Source organism: Crotalus tigris, unplaced genomic scaffold, assembly GCF_016545835.1.
Source record: "Crotalus tigris isolate CLP2741 ecotype Arizona unplaced genomic scaffold, ASM1654583v1 scf7180000024347.1601321, whole genome shotgun sequence".
Lineage (NCBI taxonomy): Eukaryota > Metazoa > Chordata > Lepidosauria > Squamata > Viperidae > Crotalus > Crotalus tigris.
In genome coordinates this window covers 295,910-323,773 of record NW_024100516.1, presented here as the reverse complement: position 1 = coordinate 323,773, position 27,864 = coordinate 295,910, and the positions used below count along the sequence as shown (strand labels likewise).

Sequence of the window (27,864 nt, the reverse complement as noted above, 5' to 3'; positions counted from 1 at the left end):
TTAACAACCGTTTGACTTAGCAACAGAAATGTTGGCTCAATTGTCGTAAATTGAGGACAATCTATATTTGTGGGGGAGAGGGAGGGGGTTGTGCAATATGTTGGCTCTTACACTGATTTGTGCGTGTAACACCTGAAGCCACCCCAAAATCCAAAGAACGAGGTTCAAACAAAGCGAGTTTGGCTTAGCTTAGCGATGGAGAATAAGCATCCATGTGATTGGTCGGTTCACTGAAATACAAACTAATAGAGTCTTGCAATGAAGTACAGGCTGCAAACTAATCAAGGAGAGAAGCAACCTGGAATTAAGGAGAAACTTTCTGACAGGGAGGACAATTAACCAGTAGAACAGCTTTGCCTTCAAAAAACGTGGGTGCTTCATCAAAATGAGTAACAAAATGAAATTCAATAGTGAAAAAAGTAAGGTTCCACACTTAGGCAGGAAAAGCCAAATGTACGGGTATAGGATGGGGGATACCTTGCTCAATAGTAGTAACTGTGAGAGGGACCTGGGAGTCCTAGTGGACAATCCCTTAAATAGGAGCCAGCTGTGTGCTGCAGCTGCCAAAAAAGCCGACACAGTTCTAGGTTGCATTAATGAGGGAACGAATCAAGATCACGTGAATTGTTAATACCGCTTTGCAAGGCCTTGGTAAGGCCGCACTTGGAATACTGCATCCAGTTTTGTAAAAAAGATGTTGAGACTCTAGAAAGAATACAGAGAAGATCAACAATGATGAACAGGGGACTGGAGGCTAAAACATATAAGGAACGGTTGCTGGAATTGGGTATGTCTCGTTTAATGAAGAGAAGGATGAGGGGGGACATGATAGCCGTCTTCCACTAAGGCAGGGCTTTTCAGCCTTTTCACCCACTGTACCACTTTTAGGATATGGCAACATCTGAGTACCACCAGTCACCTAGCAAGGTGTCAAAAGCTTGATGACAAAAAAAGGAAAAAAGTGATAAAGTACAGGTAGTCCTTGAATTACAACAGTTCGCTTAGTGACTGTTTGAAGTTACAATGGCACTGAAAAAAGTGCCCCCCCAAGCCACAGTCGAGCAAGACACCTGCCTGCCCACCCGGCGGCGCTCTTCCTCCTGAGCATTTCTGTTGAGGATTGGCAGCGGAGGTGGGGTGGGGGGGGTGTTTGGTTTTTATTCCCCCCCCCCCATCTGCTGGGTGTTGCAGCAGGTTTTGGTCACTTCACATGACCCTGGGACACTGTGACCATCATAAATATGAATCAGTTGCCAAGCATCTGAATGTAAATCACAAGACCCTGGGAATGCTACAACATTCCAGCTGACTGGCGCTTCTGGGCTCAGCAGAAGTGCCAGGATCAGCGCCGAGATCCAGTTGGAGCCTGGCGCTGATCCTGGCGCTTCCACTGAGCCTTGACAGCCCTGCAGCTCCAGCTGTCTCTCGCTCAGGCTTGTGCGGTGCTGGCAGCAGTTTATTCCCCTCCCCCGCTACTTTTCTAGGATGGTCGCGTACCACCTGCCAGGTGCCAATGTACCACAGGTGGTACCCGTATCATTGGTTGAAAAGCCATGATCTAAGGGGCTGCCCCAAAGAATAGGAATAGAATGGAATGGAATGGAATGGAATGGAATAGAATAGAATAGAATAGAATAGAATAGAATAGAATAGAATAGAATAGAACAGAAATACAAATAGAATAGAATAGAATAGAATATAGGAATGAATAGAATAGAATAGAATAGAATAGAATAGAATAGAATAGAATAGGAATATAGAATAAACAGATTGTAGAATAGAATAGAATAGAATAGAACAGGAATATAGAATAGAATAGAATAGAATAGAATAAACAGATTGTAGAATAGAATAGAATAGAATAGAATAGAATAGAATAGAATAGAATAGACGCTGGAAGGGACCTTGGAGGTCTTCTAGTCCAGCCCCCTGCTCAAGCAGGAGAACCTACACCATATCAGACAAGTGACTGTCTAGTCTCTTCTGAGGGTTTCCTGCCTGAGCAGGGGGTTGGACTAGATGACCTCCAAGGTCCCTTCCAACTTTATCATCATCATCACTGGAGGTTTTTAAGAAGAGACTAGACAATCACCTGTCTGAGATGGTATAGGTTCTCCTGCTCGAGCAGGGGGCTGGACTAGAAGACCCCCAAAGTCCCTTCCACCTCTGTTCTGATTGATTGATTGAAGTGTGAGAAAGGAAAATTCACAGGGGGGGGGGACTTGAGCAGCCAGACTCTCCTTTGCCCCTTTCCTCTGCGTTCCCCTTCTAGGAAATGATTCCAGCCTATGATTACAAGAAGGATTAAGCCCCCCCCCACACTCGCTGGCTACAGAACACCCCCCCTCTGCTTTCTTTCTCTTTGTGCTGTGGGGCTATAATCCCTCCTCCCCCAACTGTGCTTTGATTAAGCTCCAAGGGACAGGATGCAAATGGGCAAATGGAAATTCCTAGAAAACAGCTTCCGGCAGACGTCTAACTTCCCCCTGTCAGGACCTATTAACCCCGGGGTCAAGTGGGGATTTCCAGCAACACAGGCAGGCACTCCAGTGGGGAGCCTGCAGCCTCATGCTTTCCAGCCTGCTGTGCGCCATCCTATGCAAATTCCTTGAATCTATAGCGGAAAAGGCCGGTTAAAAAATTGTTGACAGCCAGTTGGGTCTCTAGTGCAGTGGTTCTCAACCTCTTTAATGCCGTGACCCCCCAACCGGTCGTAAGTCGAGGACTACTCAACCGGTCGTAAGTCGAGGACTACTCAACTGGTGCAGCACCATTTGCAGAATGGGGCTTTTGGCGGGCTCAGCAGGGCAGAGACAGCCTGGACAATTCCTATTGGCTTTTGAAAGCCAATAGAATTAGACTCTATTCAAGAGAGTCTATTCTATTGGCTTTCAAAAGCCAATAGAATAAAAGGGAGTAGCACAGCTAAGGAAAAGGGGGAAAAAATGGCGGACTGCGTTGTTTGGCGACCCCCGTGAAATGGTCGTTCGACCCCAAATGGGGTCGCGACCCACAGGTTGAGAACCACTGGTCTAGTGGTTAAGGCAACCGGCTGGAAAGTGAAAGAGGATGAATTCTAGTCTGGCCTCAGGCAGGAGAGCCACCTGGGTGACTTTGGGCCAATCGCCAGAGAGGGTGAGTTCTAGTCCCACATTAGGCAAAAAAGCTGGCTGGGTGACTTTGGGCTAATCACTAGGCCAGAGGTAGGCAACCTTGGCTCTTTTATGACTCGTGGACTTCAACTCCCAGAATTCCTGAGCTAGCCATGCTGAGGGAAAAGGGAGAGGTTTCCAAGCTGAGCCAGGCTGGCTGAGGAATTCTGGGAGTTGAAGTCCACGAGTCATAAAAGAGCCAAGGTTGCCTAGCCCTGGCCTAGCCCACTGTTTCTCAGCCTTGGGTACTTTAAGAGGTGTGGACTTCAACTCCCAGAATTCCTGAGCCAGCCATGCTGAGGGGAAAGGGAGAGGTTTCCAAGCTGAGTATGTTGGCTCAGGAATTATGGGAGTTGAAGTCCACGAGTCATAAAAGAGCCAAGGTTGCCTACCCCTGCACTAGGAGAAGGTGAGTTCTAGTCCTGCTTAGGCACAAAAGCTGTCTGCGTGATTTTGGGCCAATCATCAGGAGAAGATGAGCTCTAGTCCCGCCTTAGGCTTGAAATCTGGCTGGTGATTTGGGTCTAATCACCAGGAGATGGTGAGTTCTAGTCCTGCCTTAGGCATAAAAGCGGGCAGGGTGACTTTGGCCCAATCATCAGGAGACTGTGAGTTCTAGTTCATGCCCAAAAGGCATGAAAGCCATTTGGCTAACCTTGAGCCAATCATTCTCTCTCATTCCAAGCCATCTCACACGGTTGTTGTGAGGAAAATAGAAAAAAAAACAGAGTATTGTCTATGTTCACAGCCTTGAGTTATTTGTAAATAAAGGTGGAATATGAACAAAGAGGGGGGAAATACAGCAAGCCCGTTTTCTTTCCTTGCTCAGAATCCCCTCGTCATTTAGTCCTTGGTTTGTTCGTTTTCCCAGGTTTCTAATTCCTAAATGAGACAAGATAGCCATTTGCAAAAATCACCTCCCAGCCTGATGGGACCAAAAGCATTTAGGTCGAAAGGCAAGACTTCCTATCCATCCCAACTTGAAAACCCCCAAATCCTACCAGTTGAACTTTTCTTCAACCGTTGCCAGCTCAGGAGCTGCATTATTTTTTATTTTTAAAATTTATAAGCCGCCCCACTCCTGAAGGACTCTGCGGGGCTAACAATAAAAAACACATAAAACATAACAAAACAACAGTACAAAGACAATCATCCAGGGGTCGGGTTTTATAAACCCCAGGCCTGCTGGAAAAACCAGGTCTTAAGTAGCTTACGGAAGACCAACAGGGTGGGAGCGGTCCTAATCTCCGGGGGGGGAGCTGGTTCCAAAGCGTGGGCGCCATCACAGAGAAGGCCCTCCTCCGCGGCCCCGCCAAATGCCACTGCTTGGCCGACGGGGCCTGAAGGAGGCCCAGCCTGTGGGATCTAACCGGACGTAGGGAACTATGAGGTAGTAGGCGGTCTCGCAAATAGCCTGGCCCTGAGCCATATAGGGCTTTAAAGGTAATGACCAACACCTTGAATTGGACCCGGAGACCAATAGGCAACCAGTGCAGCTCACGGAGGATAGGTGTAACATGGGTTTATCGAGGAGCACCCACTATCACTCGCGCGGCTGCATTCTGGACCAACTGTAGTCTCCGAATACTTTTCAAGGGTAGCCCCATGTAGAGCGCATTGCAGTACTCCAAACGTGAGGTGCAAGTCTAAAGATCATCCAGAAACTAGCCATTTTGTATTGGCCAGATTATGGCTTACAGTTGGACTGGCCATCATTCTGTGCAACCTGGTCCATGAGCTTCCTTTGCTGGGACAGAAATAATCATTTTGGGCTCCTGGGCTGGCATCTCTTGGGAGAGGGTGGAAGTAACTAGTGGTTCTTCAAACATGGCAAGTTTAAGAGAGGTGGACTTCAACTCCCAGAATTCCCCAGCTAGGGAGTTGGTCCACATGTCTAAAACTTGCTAAAGTTGAGAAACACCACTCTAGACAATAAAGACCCCATCTTTATTTTCACCGATCAAGACGCACAAGAGAAGGGATGGAAGACATATTGGGATCAAAGCATGCTGACTGCTTTGTTGTTGGGCAGAAAACCAATTTTTTTTTAAAAAAAAAAAAGAAAAAAGCTTGAAATGGATTCATTTTGCTTATCTGCAGGCAGATTGCTTAAGGATTTGCCATTCTTTCCAGCTGTTAGTTAACCAACTGATTTAATGTATATGTATATATACACATACATATATATATATATATATATATATATATATATATATATGGGGGAAAAAAACCTTGCAGGCAGACTTTCTGCCTTCCTCTTTATCGCTATTCATCATGCGATTATTTTCAAGCTTTTTGCTATCCTCAGAGGTGCTGTATAAAATCCATTTTACAGTCTGCACATGGCCAATTCATCCTGCATCTTTCCAAAGATTAATTTTGCATGGCATGCTGACTGATGAGCCAGAGAAGCACGCTTTAGTCTAATGTGGGATAAGATGCAAGCCTCTATAGTCGGTTTAATGCAGTGATTCTTTAATCTTCTCTTTTGTAAAATAAATACGCCTAGCTTTTTCCTCTGTTCCCCTTGTGGCTTGGTTTCCAGATTCTCTATTATCCTGATTGTTTTTTCCCCCTCAACCTCCCAGGGTCCTTTTAAAATCGCTTTGGATAGCGAGATGGGCGGAGAATAGAATAGAATAGAATAGTAGAATAGATTGTAGAATAGAATAGAATAGAATAGAATAGAATAGAATAGAATAGAATAGAATAGAATAGAAGCTGGAAGGGACCTTGGAGGTCTTCTAGTCCAGCCCCCCACTCAAGCAGGAGAACCTTTACCATCTCAGGCAAGTGACTGCCCAGTCTTTTCTTGAAAATCTCCAGTGATGGAGCGCCCATGATTTCCGGAGGCAAGCTGTTCCACTGGTTAATCGTCCTGACTGTCAGGAACTTTCTCCTTAATTCCAGGTTGCATCTCTCTTTGATCAGTGTCCAACCATTGTTTCTCATCCTGCCCTCTGGTGCTTTGGAGAATGTGACCCCCCTCTGGGGCAGCCCCTCAGATACTGGAACACTGCTATCATGTGTCCCCTATTTCTTCTTTTTTTCAGACTAGCCAAACCCAAGACCCGCAGCCGTTCTTCATATATTTTAGTCTCCAGGCCTTGGATCTGGAGAAGCAATGGGTGGAGATCCAACCTATAATAATAATAATAATGTTGGAAGGGACCTTGGAGGTCAATCTAGTCCAACCCCCTGCTCAGGCAGGAAAGCCTATATCATTTCAGACAAATGGGTGTCCAGTCTCTTCTTAAAAACTTCCAGTGTTGGAGCATTCACCGCTTCTGGAGGCAGGTTGTTCCACTGGTTAATTGTTCTGTCAGGAAGTTTCTCCTTAGTTCCAGGTTGCTTCTGTCTGGTTAGTTTCCCTCCATTGCTTCTCGTCCTACCTTCAGGCGCTTTGGAGAATAGCTTGACTCCCTCTTCTTTGGGGCAGCCCCTGAAATATTGGGAAGACTGCTATCATGTCCCCCCTTGTCCTTCTCTTCATTAGACTAGACATATACCCAATTCCAGCAACCATTCCTTGTATGTTTCAGCCTCCAGTCCCCTAATCATCTTTGTTGCTCTTCTCTGCACTCTTTCTAGAGTCTCAACATCTTTTTCATGTCGTAAAAAAGGTTAGGGGAAGAGGTTTACAGTTAAATATTTCCCTGTCTTCTGAGGCCTTTGGTTGTAAAGAGAGGACGTAGAGCAGTGGTTCTCAACCTGTGGGTCGGGACCCCATTTGGGGTCAAACGACCATTTCACGGGGGTCGCCAAACAACGCAGTCCGCCATTTTTTCCCCCCTTTTCTTTAGCTGTGCTACTCTCTTTTATTCTATTGGCTTTTGAAAGCCAATAGAATAGACTCTCTTGAATAGAGTCTAATTCTATTGGCTTTCAAAAGCCAATAGGAATTGTCCAGGCTGTCTCTGCCCTGCTGAGCCCGCCAGAAGTCCCATTCTGCAAACGGTGCTGCACCAGTTGAGTAGTCCTCGACTTACGACCGGTTGAGTAGTCCTTGACTTATGACCGGTTGGGGGTTGCGGCATTAAAAAGGTTGAGAACCACTGACGTAGAGCAAGACAGGCCGAAATGTTTGGCCCTGTTTTCACACAGACACACACACAGACACACACACATATCAGTTCCAAGCCAAAAGCCGCGGCAAGGGAGCCACCATTTTGACTTGGGGGACCCTTCCCCAGACGGTCTGAACAGGGCCGCAGGGAAAGGAATTACCGAAGGCGTCCAGTTTTTTTGGTCTGGTTTTAAATTGTACCTTCCCGGTGCCAAATTTTGCTGGAAGGATTGTTGGCGGAGTGCTGGCGGAGTCTGTGGCTTGCCCAGCCCTGCCTTAGGACATCCCAAAAAGGGGCAGAAGGGTGATTTCATTGTGGTTTGAACCCCTTTGGCAGGGGAAAAGAAAAGCCAGCGATTGAAACCTTAAAAGAAAGCAAGAAGGAATAAATAAAATAAAGCTGCTTCTACATTGGGAAGGCGCCCTTGTCTGTTTTCTTGGCTCAGCAGCTGATTTTGGCTCCTACGTTGCTTTTTTTTTTTTTTACCTTTTCTTTAGCAAACCTCAGCATTTTCCACCACACTTGAGTTTTGAGAAAGCCCCATTTCCCAACCCCAGCAACAAAAGGGAAAAGAAAACAGAGCTAGCTCTTTCGCCACTTGATGCCTTCCGCAAGCAAGAAGCAAACCATTTCCAGCTCCTCTCTGGCACCGCAAAGGTTCTCCATCAACGTTCGCCCCTAAAGAGGGTCAGCAAAAGAAAAGTGATCCCTTAACTCGGCTCTCTTTTGAGCAAGAAGATCAGGACTGGAAAGGTTTGCAGATCTAAGAGTGGCAAAAAAAAAAAAAAAAAAAAGTTCAGAAACATCCATTTATTTTCCTCACTTTTAAGTGAGCAAATGCAGTGGTTCCTTTATGGGCCAAGAGCTGGAGAAGCAAGGGAGGGAGGGGAGGGAAGGGAAAGGGAAGGAGGGAAGGGAAGGAAGGAAGGAAGGAGAGGGAGGGGAAGAAAGGAAGTAAGGGAAGGGAAGGGAAGGGAAGGGGAAGGAGGGAAAGGAAGGAAGGGAAGAAGGAAAGGGGAAGGGAACAGAGGGAAGGAAGGAAAAGGAAGGAAGGAGAGGGAGGGAAGGAGGGAAAGAAAGGAAGAAAGGAAGGATGGAAGGAAGGAAGGAAAGAAGGGGAAGGAAGGTTAGAGGGGAAGGGGAGGGGAGGGAAAGGAAAGGAAGGGGAGGGGAGGGAGGGAGGGAAGGAGGGAAAGGCAGGAAGGGAAGAAGGAAAGGGAAAGGGAAGGAAAAAAGGAAGGAAGAAATGGGAGAAGGGAAGGGAACAGAAGGAAGGAAGGAAGGAGAGGGAGGGAAAGAAAGAAGGAAGGAAGGTTATAAGGGAAGGGGGAAGGGAAGGAAAGAAGGGAACAAAAGGAAGAAAGGAAAAGGAAGAAAGGAAGGAAGGGAGGGAGGGAAAGGAAGGGGAAGGAGGGAAAGGAAGGAAGGGAAGAAGGAAAGGGGAAGGGAACAGAGGGAAGGAAGGAAAAGGAAGGAAGGAGAGGGAGGGAAGGAAAGAAAGAAAGAAAAGAAAGAAGGAAGGTTAGAAGGGAAGGGGGAAGGGAAGGAAAGAAGGAAGGGAACAAAAGGAAGAAAGGAAAAGGAAGAAAGGAAGGGAGGGAGGGAGGAAGAGGGAGGGAGGAGGGGAAAGAAGGAATTCAGAAAACCAACATTTAACCTAGGTTTGCAAAGCTTCCCCCAACCCAGAGCCTCTTTCTATGCCAGAGTGTGGTCACGGGTTTTATATACATATATATATATATATTTTCCAAATGCATTTTTAAAAATTCGCCTGGCAAACCATCCAAAACCAGCAGACGGAAAAGGGCCAAATAAAACCTTCGGCCACCTCAACAGGCAACCAAGCAGCGCAGCGACTCTCCTGCAAAAACGCAGGAGACGGAAACATTCAAAGCCGCCCAGCTTTTCCCCACAGGCCATACAGCGATGATGGAGACAGATACGCCCCGTCGTCATCGTCGTGGGGGGGGGGGGATGCAGAGGTTGAAGACTCAAGAGGAGAAGGAGGGAAGGAGGACTCACCTGCTTCCTTAGGGGAGGAGGGCAAGGCCATTTTCAAGCGAAGAAAAATAAAAACCAAGAAAGGACCGTCGCGAAAGGTGAGCCGCCTCTGAAAGAGGCTGGGAAGGATTGACCCTGAAAGCCACGGAAGCATCTTGAAAGAAAAAGCTGCGGCCTCTTTCTCATTTTTTCCTCTTGACAGCAACCATAAAGCATGAAGCAGGCGCCAAGGGAGGAAGCAGGACGAGGTTTCAGGGTTGGAGCCACCAGACCGAATCCAGGGATAAGATCCCGGCTGCTAAAAACAGGGCTGGAAATGCACAACTGCCAAGAACAGTGGTTCTCAACCTGTGGGTCGGGACCCCATTTGGGGTCGAACGACCATTTGACGGGGGTCACCAAACAAGGCTGTCCGCCATTTTTTCCCCCTTTTCTTTGGCCATGTCCCTGGCACCCGGTGATGTATAAGTGGTTGGGGGTCACCACAACATGGGGAACTGTATTATGGGGTCACGGCATTAGAAAGGTTGAGAACCACTGGCCAAGAAGCTTTGCAAAGAAGCTACCAGGGCCACCTGCAGGCTTTGGGGGGGCTTGCGTTGGCCCAGGATGCTTCGCAGGGGTTGTTGCAGATCAGACAGCTGCGTTTGCAAACTTGGGGGTAGGGTGGGGGGTGGGGGTATTAATCCTGGTTAGCTTGGGTTGGCTTAGCCCAGGGATGTCAAACTCAATTTCATTGAGGGCCACATCAGAATTGCAGTTGCCCTGGGGGGTGGGTGGGCCAGGGTGGGTGCGGCCTACTGGGTGGGCATGGACAGAATGGGTGTGGCCTATTGGGTGGGCATGGCCAGCTCTACATCGTTCGTGTCAAAGGGGCCTGTGGGGGCCTGGGCAGGAGTGGGACAGATCTGAGGGTCTCTGGCAGAAGGGGGTGGGACCGGGGCAAGGGCCAAGGCATGGTGCATTTCTTCATTCCTCACAAAGGGTGACCCCTCCCCAGCATACACCTAGGAGACGGGACCGATGCGGCAGGGGCTGGTTCCTCATTGTTTCCAGACGGCCTTGTGGAGCTAAGACTGAAAGCGTTTCAGCACAGATGGCCACCACAAAATTGTACATTGGCTCCTGGCCTGCTTGGGCCAGGGCCAAGGCAGCAGGGGCCGTTCCCCCACTGTTTCCAGGATGGCTTCGCGGGCCACATGAAACCCCTTCGCGGGCCGCATCCGGGCCCCAGTCTGGAACAGTTAACTGGAACTTAACAGGTCCCTGACAGGATCAGCCCTTAAAACCAGCACAACATGGGAAGTAATGGAATCCATCTTTTACAACAGCAGTCCCCAACTATTCTGATTCCATGGACCAGTTTTGGAAGAAAAATTATTTTCCACAAACCGGGACCCGGGGTGGTTTTGCACGTGCAACCTAGATCCTGAGCATGTGCAGGTGAAGTTTTGCGCACTCGTCAGCCACTTGTGTGACCCGTTTCCCAACAGGCTGCAGATCAGTACTAGTCCATGGCCTGGGGGTTGGGGACCTCTGCTATAGAGGAAGTCCTCCACTTACGACAATTGGGACCAGAATTTCCATTGCAAAGCAAGGCGGTTGTTAAGTGAGTTGTGACAGATTTCACAACCTTGCTGGTTGTGATTCTTAGGCGAATCATTGCAGTTGTTACAGGAATCGTAAGGTCACTCTGCAAATCCAGCTTCCCCCGTTGGTTTTGATTGTCAGAACAATTAACCAGTGGAACAACCTGCCTCCAGAAGCGGTGAATGCTCCAAAACTGGAAGTTTTTAAGAAGAGACTGGACAGCCATTTGTTAAGTCCGGGGTGTCTGTTTGAATTCTGAAGTCCCGTTTATCATTTTCTGTGATTTATGGTCCCACCAGTTTTTGCTTACAGGCAAATGATATTTCTTGCAGATTTTCCAATGAACCATTGTTGCTACTTTGTCATGCCGCTGCTTGTAGTCAGTCTGTGCGATCTTCTTGCAGCAGCTTACCAGGTGATCCATTGTTTCTTCAACGTGTTTACATAGGCAGCACTACTACTACTTCTTCTACTTCTACTTCTTCTTCTTCTTCTTCTTCTTCTTCTTCTTCTTCTTCTTCTTCTTCTTCTTCTTCTTCTTCTTCTTCTTCTTCTTCTTCTTCTTCTTCTTCTTCTTCTTCTTCTTCTTCTTCTTCTTCTTCATCATGATGATGATGCCAGCTGATAAGATCACAAATGGTGATCCCTTGATCCCGGGACCCTGCAAACTTTGTAAATACATGCCAAGTGTCTAAACTGCAATCACACGATACTGTAATGGTCATAAATGCGAGGACCGGTTGTGAGTCACTTCTTTCAGTGCTGTTGTAACTTCGTAAGCTGGGGACTTATCTGTAGTAAATCCAATGCCCAGAAATAAATTAATCTAATCAGACCCCAACTGGCTGCTCCTCAGGTGCTCCCTGCAATGCTACTAAGGAAAGCAACACACACAAGCCACACACATACACAGACACACACAGAAATGGCTTCATTTTGCAGCTTTTGCAAGCGAAGAGCAAAGCAGCCATATTTCTAGCCCTGCCGGGAGAAAAGTCACTTTGCATCCTCCCCTGCTTGCTAGCTGTTTGGGGTTACAAATGGGATTTATTGTCTGAAATAATGGGAGAACCAGAGGAATATTCCCAGGCAGGCAGAAACCACCTCGAGCATCTTTTAATAGAAAATAGGGAAAAAAAGAAAAAGAAACCAAACCTCTTTCCTGGATTCCTTTGAAATGACTCAGTCTGCCCAAAGGATATATATCTACCTTCCCTCCCAAAACCTGGTCTGCCTTATCAGCAACAACAGCCAGCCATTCAATCAGCCAAACCGCCCCGGCTGTTTGGCTTCTTCCCGTCAGCCGATGCTATTGCTCCGATTCCTCTTCAGGGCAGCGTCCAGCCCTTCGCCTCACTGGTTCACCATCGGTTCCATTAATGGCGTGTTTTAAGTACGGCTAGTCTTGGGTTGTGGGTTGGAAAGCGGCTTAATGCATTAGTAATAGTAATAGTAGTAAAGTTGGAAGGGACCTTGGAGGTCATCTAGTCCAACCCCTGCTCAGGCAGGAAACCCCACACCATTTCGGACAAATGGCTGTCCAGTCTCTTCTTAAAAACTTCCAGTGTTGGAGCATTTACTGCTTCTGGAGGCAGGCTGTTCCACTGATTAATTGTTCTCACTGTCAGGAAGTTTCTCCTTAGTTCTAGGTTGCTTCTCTCCTTGATTAGTTTCCACCCGTTGCTTCTTGTCCTGCCTTCAGGTGCTTTGGAAAATAGCTTAATTCCCTCTTCTTTATGGCAGCCCCTGAGATATTGGAATACTGCTGTCATGTCCCCCCTTGTCCTTCTCTTCGTTAAACTAGACATACCCAATTCTAGCAACCGTTCCTTATATGTTTTAGCCTCCAGTCCCCTAATCATCTTTGTTGCTCTTCTCTGTACTCTTTCTAGAGTCTCAGCATCTTTTTTACATCGTGCTGACCAAAACTGGATGCAGTATTCCAAGTGTGGCCTTACCAAGGCATTGAAGAGTGGTATTAATACTTCATGTGATCATGGAGGTCCCCAACTTTTGGGGCAACAGAGACCGGGTCCGTGGAGAGATGTTTTTCAGCGGACTGGAGGATGCGTGGTTTTGTGTGCTGCCTGCATCTTGCGGATGGGGCTTTGCTTGTTTGTGTGGACCGATTGCTAGCATGCTATGGCCTGGTACTGGTTCACGGACCGGGGGGGGGGGTTGGAGACCCTTGAACTAGGGCAGTGGTCCCCAACCTTTTGGGCACCAGGGACTGATTGCCGGGAGAGAGGTTTTTCCGCGGACTGGAGGGTGCGTGGTTTTGTGTGCTGCCTGCATCCCATGAATGGGGCTTTGCTTGTTTGTGCGGACCAGTTGCTGGCATGCTGCGGCCCAGTACCGGTCCACCGACCCGGGGTTGGAGACCCCTGCATTATGCAAAGCAGCCAGTTTAATTTGTGCACGATTCAATGCGTTTGCACGATCCTGGGAAGTGGGCAAACGGGCTCACAAACGGGAAGGGTGTCGTACAGGTAACCCTCGACTTATAGTCATTCGTTAAGGGAGTGTTTGAAGTTACAATGGCACTGAAAAAAGGGACTGGTGACCGCTTTTCCCACTTACAACCGCTAAGGTCACATAATTAAAATTAGGGGCTTGGGCCACTAGCTTATATACGCAGTCCTCGATTTACAACAGTTCCTTTAGTGACTGTTACAACGCTACTGAAAAAAAAGTGACATGACCTTTTTTTTTCACGCTTAGGACCGTTGCTACATCCCCCTATCATGTGATCAAAATTCGGACACATGACAACTGACTCGTATTTATGACCTTTGCTGTGTCCAGGGGTCACGTGGTCTCCTTTTGCGACCTTCTGACAAGCGAAGCCGACGGGGGAAGCCAGATTCACTGAACAACCATGTTGTTCCTGCCTGAGCAGGGGGTTGGACTAGATGACCTCCAAGGTCCCTTCCAACATCATCATCATCATCATTATTATGACACTTTTTTCAGTAAATGACTGGTCATTAAGTGAGGACTATCCATATGGATAAACACTTAGAATCCTGCATCTAGTTTTGGTCACCACGATATAAAAAAAGATGTTGAGACTCTAGAACAGTGGTTCTCAACCTGTGGGTCGGGACCCCATTTGGGGTCGAACGACCATTTCACGGGGGTCGCCAAACAAGGCTGTCCACCATTTTCCCCCTCTTCTTTGGCCACGCCCCTGGCACCCGGTGATGTATAAGTGGTTGGGGGTCACCACAACATGGGGAACTGTATTATGGGGTCGCGGCATTAGAAAGGTTGAGAACCACTGCTCTAGAAAGAGTGCAGAGAAGAGCAACAAGATGATTAGGGGACTGGAGGCTAAAACATATAAGGAACGTTGCTGGAATTGGGTATGTCTAGTTTAACGAAGAGAAGGACGGGGGGACATGATAGCAGTCTTCCAATATCTCAGGGGCTGCCCCAAAGAAGAGGGAGTCAAGCTATTCTCCAAAGCATCTGAAGGCAGGACAAGAAGCAATGGATGGAAACTAATCAAGGAGAGAAGCAACCTAGAACTAAGGAGAAACTTCCTGACAATGAGAACAATTAACCAGTGGAACCACCTGCCTCCAGAAGCGGTGAATGCTCCAACACAGGAAGTTTTTAAGAAGAGACTGGATAGCTATTTGTCCGAAATGATATCGGGTTTCCTGCCTGGGCAGGGGGTTGGACTAGATGACCTCCAAGGTCCCTTTCAACATCATCATTATTATGACACTTTTTTCAGTAAATGACTGGTCATTAAATGAGGACTGAGGACTATCTATATCACTGGTGGCGAACCAATGGCACGGATGCCAGAGGCGGCACTCAGAGCCCTCTCTGTGGCATGCGCACCGTCGCCCCAGTCCTAGGCCTTCAGCTGGGTTTTATAAAACCTTTTCGCTTTAGGCCTCCACCATTGTGTGCAAAAAAAAAAAAAAAAAGGTTCAATCAGTCAATTTCAACTTCTCGCGGGAAAAAAAAGATCTTGCAAAGTTGGAATTGATTGAACTTTTTAGTCCCACCCAGTCTGCCTTTACCACCGCAGCCACGCTCACCCAATGGGCCACACCCAACCGGCACCTGACGATACATAAGTGGATTTTGGGTTGCAGTTTGGGCACTCAGTCTCTAAAAGGTTCGGCATCACTGATCTATATGGATAAACACTTGGAATCCTGCATCTAGTTTTGGTCACCACGATTATAAAAAAAGATGTTGAGACTCTAGAAAGAGTGCAGAGAACAGCAACAAAGATGATCAGGGGACTGGAGGCTAAAGCATATAAAGAACGGTTGCTGGAATTGGGTATGTCTACTTTAACGAAGAGAAGGACGAGGGGGGACATGATAGCAGTCTTCCAATATCTCAGGGGCTGCCCCAAAGGAGAGGGAGTCAAGCTATTCTCCAAAGCAGAGGTCCCCAACCTTTTGGGCAGCAGGGACCAGTTCCATGGAGAGAGGTTTTTCCGCAGATTGGAGGATGCGCGGTTTTGTGTGCTGCCTGCATCTCGCGGATGGGGCTATGCTTGTTTATGTGGCCCGGTTGCTGGCACACCACAGCCCGGTACTGGTCCACGGACCGAGGGTTGGGGACCCCTGCTCCAAAGCACCTGACAGCAGGCTAAGAAGGAACAGATGGAAACTAACCAAGGAGAGAAGCAACCTAGAACTAAGGAGAAACTTCCTGACAGTTAGAACAATTAATCAGTGGAACAACCTGCCTCCAGAAGTTTTGGGTGCTCCAACAGTGGAAGTTTTTAAGAAGAGACTGGACAGCCATTTGTCTGAAATGGTGTAGGGTTTCCTGCCTGAGCAGGGGGTTGGACTAGATGACCACCAAGCTCCCTTCTGACTCTGTCATTCTGTTATTTCTTTGACTTCTGCAGGACATCAGGTTGTAAAACTGCCAAGGCAAAAAGCTGTGTGGTGCCTGTTTTTCTCATCTAACATACAGACTCTTTGCACAAGAGTGGACACAGCCCCTACTTGCCATCGTATTTGGCACAGCAGCTCTTCTTGCTCCACTGAGAATTTAATGGGAGGGGGATTGAAAGCAATCTAAGACTTTCCCCGTCGATTTTTGTGCAACCCATTTCTATTATCGATTTCCCGTTTAGGTTTTCTTCACGGTCATCAAGAATCCGAGCAGCGTTAAGCTGCCTTTAAAGATGGTTTGTTGAGCAAGGCAGAGTAGACCAAGCCACATGTAATCCAAAGGAGCAAGCCAGAACACACACACACACACACACACACACGGCTGTGTTTCACAAATCCAGCAGGCTCAGCCCAAACTGAGCATTCCCATATCCAGTTGGCATGGGTGTGAATCCAACACAGTTGTGTGCGTTTTTAAAGACTCGGTAAGAGAGCTGTACAAGAATACAACTAACTACCTTACAGGTATGCAATCCATCAGTCAATGAATCCGAATGCAGTAATCTAATTAATCTAATTCAACTATCCTTGAATTATGACAGCGATTGGAACCAGAATTCCTGTTACTAACCAAGGCAATAGTTAAGTGAGTCACGCCCAATTTTATTATCTTTTTTTTTTTGCCCTGGTTCTTAAACAAATCACTGCAGTTGTTAAATGAATCAGGCGGATCCAATTATTTTTATTGATTTTGCTTGTCAGAAAATGGGTGGAATGGTTGCCAACGGCGATTACCTGACAACAGGATGCTGCAACTGTGGTACGTAAACACAAGCCGGTTACCAAATGAACCAGGCAAGCAAAAAGCCACGGAAGTCACATCTTCCATTTGCTTACAGTCAACCGTGGTGGGTTTTTGTGTGGCTTAGCCTGTGTAAATAAAACCATCTTCCAATACCTTGTGCGCATTCAGAAAAGCAATTTGTTCCAAAACCTGCAGAAACGTGTTGTGTAAACGTAGCCACTAGGCCAGTGGTTCTCAACCTGTGGGTTGGGACCCCATTTGGGGTCGAACGACCATTTCACGGGGGTCGCCAAACAACGCAGTCCGCCATTTTTTCCCCCTTTTCCTTAGCTGTGCTACTCCCTTTTATTCTATTGGCTTTTGAAAGCCAATAGAATAGACTCTCTTGAATAGAGTCTAATTCTATTGGCTTTCAAAAGCCAATAGGAATTGTCCAGGCTGTCTCTGCCCTGCTGAGCCCGCCAAAAGTCCCATTCTGCAAACGGTGCCGCACCAGTTGAGTAGTCCTCGACTTACGACTGATTGAGTAGTCCTCAACTTACGACCGGTTGGGGGTCGCGGCATTAAAAAGGTTGAGAACCACTGCACTAGGCAGAATAAATCCTGAAGGTTTGGTCAGGTCCAAAACAAATATAACCTCCTTGGTGAAAATGGGATTCCAATGCCATTTAGATTGTTTCAGTCCAGTTTAGCCTTTATCTTTAGTGCATTGAACCCAAGAGTCTCTTAACACCGAGGTCCCCAACCTTTTGGGCACCAGGGATCGGTTCGGTGGAGAAAGGGTTTTCCACGGACCAGAGAGTGCGTGGTTTTGTGTGCTGCCTGCATCCCGCGGATGGGGCTTTGCTTGTTTGTGCGGACCAATTCCTGCCATGCTGCGGCCCAGTACCGGTCCATGGACTTGGGTTTGGGGACCCCTGTCTTAACACATCAGTTTTTACCCCATTACTGGCTGGGTATTCCTCCCCAGTGCACCGGATTTACGGACACACCATCCGGAGTTGCTCAAAATGCAGCTTCCCCAGTGGGATCTAAGTTCCTGCAAATATACTTAATAGGGACCAGTTTTGGGCTGGGACTGCAGTACTGGTTCCTGGCAGCGAATCCTGTTAAAATTAACTGGAATTAATTGGGCAGGGCTGCACATCCGATCAGCTGTCCCATTACTCTAATTAGCTGCAAGAGATTTCAGAACACGAGGACGCTGCCTGCTCGAGCGAATATCATTCTTCACTTTTTCCCCCCCTGCAAGATCATTCTCATTTCAGTTTGCACGTTTTGTTCCCTCTCTAGTTTAGGGAAAGCCGTAGTATTTCCCGGCATGCCGAAATTTACACGCCAGGGCTACGGGCAAGGCGGGTGCTGTTTTGTGTAAGTCGGTTCAACGCCGGATCAAAGGAAGCAACTCTAGCTTAAAACGACAGTCACCTTCACGGCGATCGGAGGCTCCGCTAAACAGGGAATCCTGCAGGTTTTTTTTTTTTGCTCCTTTGGGAAAAAAAAAGGGGGGGAGGTTTCGGTTCTGCAAAGCAACAGACCGGTAAATCTCTCCCCGTTAATCCTTCCGCCGAATTAGACAAGGGCAATCTTGGCTCCCTTTCGGAGAAACCGGATCAGGCGCCGGTTTGAGTCTCGATGCACCTTGCAGGGCAATTGAAAATAATCGCAAGGTGGGGAGAGGTTTTCTCGTGCATTTTGTAAAACCCGCTGTTTCGAGGGGTGCGAAAGGGCGCACCGTCACCCCCCCCACACACCAAATTCTCCCCCCCCCCGCTTTGAGGCGACCCCACGAACTCCAGAGAAGTCCAGACCGAGCACAGAGGGAGGCCGAGGGTGCCTTTCCTCCAACATGGGGAGGGGGCGTCGAGATGGAAAAGCCCACCCATCCACCTGAACCGAAGGGGGAAAACTGGCCGCCACACCTGCTCACAACAAAGCCCACTCACAAAGATTGCGCCGCGTCTCCAAAGCCCGTTTCCCCACCTTGAGCGGCCCCCTCCCCAGATTTGTTGGGCTATATAGGTTTTTCATCACCCCCGCCTGGAGGTCGGGGAGCATAGGGAGGGGAGTCCAGAGGATCCCGCTGATTAGGTTGGAGTAGTCTAGTCTGCGGTCTCCTCCTCCTCCTTCATCCTCCTCCTCCTCCTCCTCTTTACACACACACACACACACACAAACACATCTGGCACCCCCTCCCCAGCCCGGCCTTTTGTTCCGTCTCTTTTCGTCGTGGTTCCGCCACTTCCCTCCGCCTCGCAGCGCTGAAACCACCTAAGATGCGCGCTGCAACTTGCAGGCGATCGAAAAGCGCCGCTTCAGCAGACGGTTCGCTTGGAAACGGGTCCCCACGGCCGCGGATCGGGGATCTCAAGTCGTTTCTCCCCCCACCCACCCCCCGCCATCCCGGTTACACGCGCGACCCTCTCCTTTTGACCCAGGCGGGCGGGAGTAATCCCGGGTTGCAGCCCCGAAAAGCAGCAGGCAGAGCCCGGGACGCATCCCCACGACCCTCCCGGCACACGCCTCCTTACCCTCCATCTCCTTGCCGCCGTCGCCGCAGTTCATGCTTAGCCCGCGCGCATCGCCTCCCTTCGCCCGCGTCCGGCAAAGGGCTGGCCGGCTGGCGAGCGGAATCCGGCGGAGCGAGCAAGCGGACGGAGAAAGGGCGGCTGGCGGTGTCTTTCCGACGACCGCCCGGCGCCCCAGACGTCCGTAGGGGGCGGGGCAGGAGGGGGCGGGGGCGGCCACTCGCCTCGGCGGAGTTGGGCGGGCTAGGACCGAACCAGGCGCCCTCCGCCGCCGCCGCCTCCCGGCTTCCAGCCCTTAAGCCTCCCGCTGGAGAGGCCGCCTCGCCGCCGCCGCCGCCCGCATCGCCGCAAGGTCACCCCGCAGCCTCGGCTTTGTTTCGGCCCCCGCCGCCGCATCCGAGCGGCCAGCAAGGCGCGTTCGCCGCCGCCGCCTCTCCTACCCGCCCTACGCCGAGCTGGGAAGGGCCGCCGCCTCCGCCGCCTTCTCCCGCGGCCCCTAGCGGAGCAAAGGCCGGACCCGGCAGGCTGGGCGCCGCCTTGCAGCTCTGCTCCAGCGGGAGACGCCCGGGCGGTGCCCGGGCCGGGCAAGGCGAGCGGAGAGCGGCGTTCCCCCCCAACCCGAGCGGGCCTGCAACCTGCGCCTGGGGAAGGAGGAGAAGGGAGGGAGGCAGGCGGGCAGGGCTGGCCCACCGCCTGGCCGCTTCTCTCTCCGCGGCAGTTCCCAGCAGATGCGGCCCGGCAAGGCGCCCCCTCCCCGGGCGCCGGAGCCTAGTCGCCGCTCTGCCCTTCGCCTCCCCTTCTCGCCCGGGCTGGTTTCGGCGATCGGCCGCGTCTCCGCCCTTCCGCCTTCCGGGAGGCGAGCCTGGGTCGCGTTGCGCCGCGGCCGCCTTCGGGGATCGCGCTCTGCGGGCGTCCTGGCCAGGCGCTGGGGCAGAGGGGGGGGGGTGGCTCTCTGGGTCAGCCGGGGGTCCTCTTGACTCGCGGGTAAGCCTCCGCCCGCTGCTTCGGCCAGGTGGAGAGCTGCTGGTTTCGGGTGTCGTGGGAATCCGCCCTTTCTTAGCCTGGGTTCATTAGGCCAGATGACAGGAAGAGGGGCGTTGGGGGTTTGTGTGAGCCCATTTGGCCGATAGGGGTTACCTCTGTAAAGAGGGGTATCCTAGAACCCTTAATCCCCAGCCAGCACTGGAACTCAAGTCCCAGATGTCTGAAGGGCAAAAGGCTTCTATAAAGAGAGAAATAAATTGTAGTTCTAAGAACAGGGCAGTACATTGGTTGTTGTTGTTTTTTCACGGTTAGATCCATTTTTTATTTTTTTTCCTCGTCTTTTTCTTTGTTCTCATTGCTTCCTCCCCCCTTTTCTTAACTTTTCGGGCAAGATTTCCAGGTGGCCTCTTGTCCAAATACTAACCCTGGAATGTCCAAGGTGAACTAGGTGCTGCCACCTAGCTTCAGATACAGAGAGATCTCTAGTGTTAACAAAACAGGCCCAAGTACTGTAGTAGTGCAGTGTTTCTTAACCTTGCCCGCTTTAAAAAGTGTGGACTTCAATTCCCAGAATTCCCCAGCCAGCAATGCTCACAGAAGAATGTAACTTTAAAGCAGCGGTCTTCCAACTTGGCCCTTTTATGAGTTGTGGACTTCAACTCCCAGAATTCCTCAGCCAGTTGAAGTCCACAAGTCTTAAAGTGGTCAGGTTTCAAGACCCCTACGCTAGAAGATGACCATCATAGAATCCTAGAGCTAGTAGGGACCTCAGAGGTCTTCTAGTCCAACCCCCTGCCCAGGGCAAGAGACCGTATATCAGGGGTCTTCAAACTTGGCCCTTTTATGACTTGTGGACATCAACTACCAGAATTCCCCAGCCAGCGTGCCTGGCTGAGGAATTCTGGGAGTTGAAGTCCACAAGTCATAAAAGGGCCAAGTTTGAAGACCCCTGGTCTAGTGGTTAGAGAGCCAGTTTGGTTTAGTAATAAAGGTATCATGCCAGAAACTGGGAGACCGTGAGTTCAAATCCTCCCCTAAGTTAGGCATGAAAGCCGGGTGGGGGGAGTTTGGGCCAGTCACTGACTCTCCGCTCAACCTACCTCACAGGGTTGTTGTGAGGAGAAGGAGGACGGACAATATTAGATACATTGGCTGCCTTGAATTACTTACCAAAATAATAAAGGCGGGATACATAGTAAGTCATTAAGTAAGTAAATTAAAACGCAGGTAAATAAATACATGAAATGCAGCTGCTTTTTTTAAGCCATCCCAAGCTGGTGCTGCGTTCGTGTCTTGACATGCTTCAAATCACTTTTGGAAAAGAGAAGCACTGAGCAGGCCTACTTGTAAATATCACCACTTGTCTGGAGCAAAGTATACCTCTAGCTTTGTTGTTCTTTCTGTCTCAGGTTGTGATTTGTGGTTCGCGAAGCTCACCTTCCGTGTATTTTTTTTTTTAATCCCTATGAAGTTGTTGACTAGCTGACTCGTTCCTCCCGTCGAATTTCTCCTGTTCCAACAGGTCATTTTCTACCATTGCTCTGTGGCAGAGGTGTCTCAACGCTGACAGCTCGAAGAGGTGTGGGGCTTCAGATTGCCAAGGTTGAGAAACTGCTTTCGGGTTGTGATGATGACACAACACAGGAGGATCCTAACGCTGTCAAAAAGCCAAACTTCCAAATTGAGATTCCTTTCCCTTCCAGTTTATTAGTAGACGTTCATGGCTCAGGGAGGAATTTGTAGACTGGGTAGGGAAACTCAGGAGGATTGCAAATCACACCTACACACATACGGATAGTCCTCGACTTACGATCACAACAGGGATCGGAATTTCTATTGCTAAGCAAGGTGGGTTTTTTTTAGCGAGTCACGCCCAATTTTATAAACCTTTTTTTTTTTGCCAGGGATGTTAAGCAAATCCCTGTGGTTGTTAAGTGAATCAGATGGTCATTAACTAGTCAAAGAGAGAAGCAACCTAGAACTAAGGAGACATGATAGCAGTCTTCCAGTGTCTCAGGGGCTACCCCAAAGAAGAGGGAGTCAAGCTGTTCTCCAAAGCGCCTGAAGGCAGGACAAGAAGCAATGGGTGGAAACTAATCAAGGAGAGAAGCAACCTAGAACTAAGGAGAAACTTCCTGACAGCTAGAAGAATTAGTGGAACAACCTGCCTCCAGAAGCGGTGAATGCTCCAACACTGGAAGTTTTTAAGAAGAGACTGGGCAGCCATTTGTCTGAAATGGTATAGGGCAGTAATGGCGAACCTTTTAGAGACTGAGTGCCCAAACTGCAACCCAAAACCCACTTATGTATCGTCGGGTACCGGGTGGGTGTGGCCCATTGGGTGGCCGTAGCCAATTGGGTGGGCGTGGTTGCAGTGGTAACAGCAGACTGGGTGGGACTAAAAAGTTCAATCAATTCCAACTTCGCGAGATCTTTTTTTTCCCTGTGAGAAATTGACTGATTGAACCCTTTTTTTTTGCACACGGCGGTGGAGGCCTAAAGCAAAAAGGTTTTATAAAACCCAGCTGAAGGCCTAAGACTGGGGTGATGGCGCGTGTGCCCACAGAGAGGGCTCTGTGTGTCACCTGTGGCACGCGTGCCATAGGTTCGCCACCACGGATATAGGGTTTCCTGCCTGAGCAGGGGGTTGGACTAGATGACCTCCAAGGTCCCTTTAAACCTTCTTCTTCTTCTTCTTCTTCTTCTTCTTCTTCTTCTTCTTCTTCTTCTTCTTCTTCTTCTTCTTCTTCTTCTTCTTCTTCTTCTTCTTCTCCTCCTCCTCATTATTATTATTATTATTTAGACGTGAACCTCAGTCAGCTGAACATTCAAATTGACTGGCACTGATGGTTGAGACGGGTTGCTACCAGCATCCTAGATGTCAACCAGGTACCTCCTTAAAATATAAGATGTTCTGAGTAGCGCAGTTTTTTGTAGCATTGCTGGAGTTATTGCAGGAAGCTGTAGTTATTTTACAAAGTTTTTGGACATAGTTTCCAGTGCCCCGATGACATTGGGTATTACTGTTACTTACTACTACTACTACTACTACTACTACTACTACTACTACTACTATTATTATTATTATTATTATTATTATTTGAATCCGGCTTTCCTCAAAAAGCAGGTAGGAATGTCGCAGATGGTAATCACCTGACCCCAGGATGCTGCAATTGTAAATCATTGCCAGTGGCCAAGTGCCTCAATTTTGATCATGTAACCATGAGGGTAGTGCAACATTGGTACGTGTGAGGACCAGTTAGAAGTCATTTTTTTTCCAGTGCTTTTGTAACTTTGAGCAGTGGCTCAACCAATGGGTGCATGTTTAGGAATACCTCTGCACACTTGTAAAACTGCAGTGCAGTCGCAAGGCTGCAAGTCGCAAGTGTCTTAAGTGAGAATCATATTTCCTTCCTTGAATTTGGGGCTTCACTTCTCTAGCATCCAATTTCCAGATTTTGCCTGTAGAAATGCCCAGCCTTTGAAATTCTGATGGTGAGTCTCCTCTTAATCTATCCTAGATTGAATATCCCTCAACCTTACCGAGTGCCCCCCCCCAAACCTCACTTGCTATTCTAAGAAAAGTAAATTAACTCTCCACCCACTTTCTCCGCAGGTGCACAGCCCGGGTTTTTATGCACAAGCACAACCTGCATTTAGACAGCGCGGTTAAAGGGGGGATTTAGAGTGGGGGGGGGTTGCTTTGTGGCAAACCGTTTTAAACCTATACACACGTTGGACCGAAACGTTTGAATTCTCAGCCAGTCTGGCTGGAAGGAGGGATGTCTGAACATCTGGCAAGACTTCAGCTGGAAAGCAGCATAAGTAGAAATACAGAGGTTGAATTTGGGAGATGTTCCCCTTGTGGGTGTGTTCTGTCTAGCAGAAGCTGTCTGTTTCCAGCAGTGTGATCTTTGGGGGACCCCGGAGGTACACAAAAAGGGTGTGGGCTGCTTGGGGTATTTTAGCCTCCATTTCACTTGCTCCTGGGGAGGAAAGCTATGGCAAATCTAGACAGCATACTAAAAAGCAGAGACGTCACCCTGCCAACAAAAGTGCGTATAGTCCAGGCCATGGTTTCCCCAGCTGCAATGTATGGATGTGAAAGTTGGACCATAAGAAAGGCTGAGCGCCAAAGAATTGAAGCCTTTGAACTCTGGTGCTGGAGAAGACTCCTGCGAGTCCCCTGGACTGCAAGGCGATCCAACCGGTCAGTCCGAGAGGAGATCAACCCCGACTGCTCTTTAGAAGGCCAGATCCTGAAGTTGAAACTCAAGTACTTTGGCCACCTAATGAGAAGGAAGGACTCACTGGAGAAGGGCCTAATGCTGGGAAAGATGGAGGGAACTGGAGGCTAAAGCATATAAGGAAAGGCTGCTGGAATTGGGTCTGTTTAGTTTAATGAAGAGAAGGACGAGGGGGGACATGATAGCTGCGTTCCAATATCTCAGGGCTGCCACAAAGAAGAGGGAGTCAAACTATTCTCCAAAGCACTTAAGGCAGTGGTTCTCAACCTTTTTAATGCTGCGACCCCCAACCGGTCGTAAGTCGAGGACTACTCAACCGGTCATAAGTTGAGGACTACTCAACTGGCGCAGCACTGTTTGCAGAATGGGACTTTTGGCGGGCTCATCAGGGCAGAGACAGCCTGGACAATTCCTATTGGCTTTTGGAAGCCAACAGAATTAGACTCTATTCAAGAGAGTCTATTTTATTGGCTTTCAAAAGCCAATAGAATAAAAGGGAGTAGCACAGCTAAGGAAAAGGGGAAAAAATGGCGGACTGCGTTGTTTGGCGACCCCCGTGAAATGGTTGTTCGACCCCAAATGGGGTCCCGACCCACAGGTTGAGGACCACTGACTTAAGGGCAGGACGAGAAGCAACGGATGGAAACTAACCAAAGAGAGAAGCAATCTGGAACTAAGGAGAAACTTCCTGACAGTGAGAACAATTAACCAGTGGAACAACCTGCCTCCAGAAGCGGTGAATGCTCCAACACTGGAAGTCTTTAAGGCGAGATTGGACAGCCATTTGTCTGAAATGGTATAAGCCAGATTTCCTGCCTGAGCAGGGGGTTGGACTAGATGACCTCCAAGGTCCCTCCCAACTTTGTTATTATTATTATTAGATAAAGGAAAAGAAATAAACCACAGAATGAGGAAGGATCCAGTTCTTTATAACCAAAGTGAGTCACCTTTTCTTCTACTTCCATTCTGCACTTTCCCCCTTGCGAATTTTCACCTGGGCCGTCACTTATGGTTTTAGATCTTAGGAGAAAAGTGAAGGCAGGAGAAGAGAAGTAAACACAAAGAACCAGACCGACAGGCTGGGGAGAAACGTCTTTGCTGTGCTACATTTGTCCACCTTTTAATTAATCGTGTATATTGCCTCCCCACCCACATTTCATCACTTCTAATGCATGGCTTGCTCTGAGCGTTTTTTTCTGACGAGGGGAGGGGCTGTGTTTGTACATCCCAGTTAATGATTTACAGGCAGTCCTCGACATACGACTGTCCTGGAGTTTCCACGTGACAGCCTTACGTTGTGACAGCTGTAAATCGGGTTGGCCAGACAGGCGGGTCTGATTTTGCCATCTTTTTTGTGGTTGTAAAAGAAAGACTGCAGTCGTTAAGCGAACCCATGAAGTGGTTTCCAGCAACCTGGGCATTTTGCACGCTTGGATTTTGCGGGATGTTGCAAGTGGCTATAGAGGCAGCCATTTTGTTGCTGAGCACCTGAAGTGTGATCACATGACCACGGGGTGGGGGGGAGGAGAGAAGGCAGGGATGATTGACAGAACTTCAGAACCAGGTTGTAAACGTCTTTTTTGCAGGTAGGTCGCAACTTCAAACGGTAACTCACCGACTAGTTGTAAGTCGAGGAATACCTGTAGCACGATAATTCTCCAATTTGATTACACGTGAAAAATGTGTGCACTTCAACTCCCAGAATTCTCCAGCCAACATGGGAATTGAAGTTCCACCCATCTTACAGTTGCTGAGCTTGAGAAAACACGCAATTCATCCATTATTGAGGTTTTTCTCCCTGCATCCTCTAGAACAGTGGTTCTCAACCTTTTTAATGTCGCGACCCCCCAACCGGTTGTAAGTCGAGGACTATCCAACCGGTCGTAAGTCAAGGACTTTCCCTGCCCGGAAGCGCCGCGCATGCGTGGTGCCGCCCCCTGCGCCGGCCAAAGCGTAGCCGGCAAGCGGCAGAGATGGCGCAGGCCGACCACTGGCTGGGCCACCAGCTAGCCCAGCTCAAGGGAGGTAAGGCACCTGCCGGGCCCCACGCGCGCCAGCAACCCTCCCTGCGCCCGCCGGCCTCCCAACTCCCACCCCTGGCCCTCTTTTACTTACATTTTTAGTAATTGCTCAGCAGGGAAGGGTGGAAACTTCCAGACAGCTCACCTTCGCTGCAGACAACTTGCAGCCCCGTTTGCAGAATGGGACTTTTGGCGGGCTCAGCAGGGCAGAGACAGCCTGGACAATTCCTATTGACTTTTGAAAGCCAATAGAATTAGATTCTATTCAAGAGAGTCTATTCTATTGGCTTTCAAAAGCCAATAGAATAAAAGGGAGTAGCACAGCTAAGGAAAAGGGGGAAAAAAATGGTGGACTGCGTTGTTTGGCGACCCCCATGAAATGGTCGTTCAACCCCAAATGGGGTCCCGACCCATAGGTGGAGAACCACTGCTCTAGAACAGGGGTGTCAAACTCAATTTCATTGAGGGCTGCATCAGCATTGCGGTTGCCCTCAGGGGGCCGGGTGGGTGCGGCCTACTGGGTGGATGTGGATGGAATGGGTGTGGCCTACTGGGTGGGTGTGGCCAGTTCTACATCGTTCGCGTCAAGGGTGCCTGTGGGGGCCTGGGCAGGAGTGGGATAGATCTGAGGGTCTTTGGCAGAAGGGGGTGGGACCGGGGCAAGCGCCAAGGCATGGTCCACTGGAGGAGCCTCACTGTTCCTCTCAGGCCATGTGGGGGGGCTGGATGGTGGTGTGGACTGTCCGGAGCCCTGGGCAGCAGAGGCCAAATGCCCAGCCTGGCCCTGGAGGACCCACGGCACCAAGCCCAGCCCACTTCCGCAAGGGGGCGCCCAGCTGCACTTACCTCCTCCTCAAGGCTGCTGCTGCTGTGCTTGCTCTCCTTAGCCAGGTTGCTCACATGATGGGTACTGTGCTTGCTCTCCTTAGCCAGGTTGCTCCTCTCCATGGGAGGAGACCCGGCTTTGTATCCAAAGCTTCCTTAGCAATAGGAGGGGAGACCCCAGGATAGGCCAGGAGGAGGAGGCAAGGGGATGGTGAAAGGACAGCAAGGCAGGACTAAGGCAGGAGTTCCCTCAGACCCTCCCTCTCCTTCTTTCCTTCTTCCCTTTCTTCCTTCCTAAGTACAGAGTGGTGGGAAAATATTGGAGATGAGGGAGGGAGAAAAACAGGCAAAAAACACAGCCAGGGCCAGGGCCAAGGCAGCAGGGGCTGTTCCCTCACTGTTTACAGGATGGCTTTGCGGGCCACATGAAACCACTTCGCGGGCCGCATCCGGCCCCCAGGCCTTGTGTTTGACATGTCTGCTCTAGAACAGGGGCCTTCAAACTAGGCCCTTTTATGACTTGAGCAACTCCCAGAATTCCTGAGCCAGCCACGCTGAGGGAAAAGGGAGAGGTTTCCAAGCTGAGCCAGGCTGGCTCAGGAATTCTGGGAGTTGAAGTCCACGAGTCATGAGGGGGCCATAGTTCCCCCATGCTGGCTCAGGAATTCTGGGAGTTGAAGTCCACGAGTCATAAAAGGGCCAAGTTTTGAAGACCCCTGCTCTGTAACCTAAATGCTGATTAGAGGCAGTCCTTGACTTACAATCATTCA

The 27,864-nt window shown here is 49.3% G+C and overlaps 1 protein-coding gene across 3 annotated transcripts in view; it reads right to left on the bottom strand.

The window, feature by feature from the left end:
- Window positions 1-19,196, bottom strand: part of SAMD10 (sterile alpha motif domain containing 10) — a 41,869-nt gene extending 22,673 nt beyond the window's left edge. For all 3 annotated transcript variants that reach the window (XM_039326928.1, XM_039326930.1, XM_039326929.1), the window contains exon 1: window positions 19,021-19,196. In XM_039326928.1, the coding sequence (XP_039182862.1) occupies window positions 19,021-19,054 (34 nt within the window). In that variant the 5' untranslated portion in view covers window positions 19,055-19,196. The remainder of the gene's footprint in view (window positions 1-19,020) is intronic.
- Window positions 19,197-27,864: the final 8,668 nt, after the last annotated feature.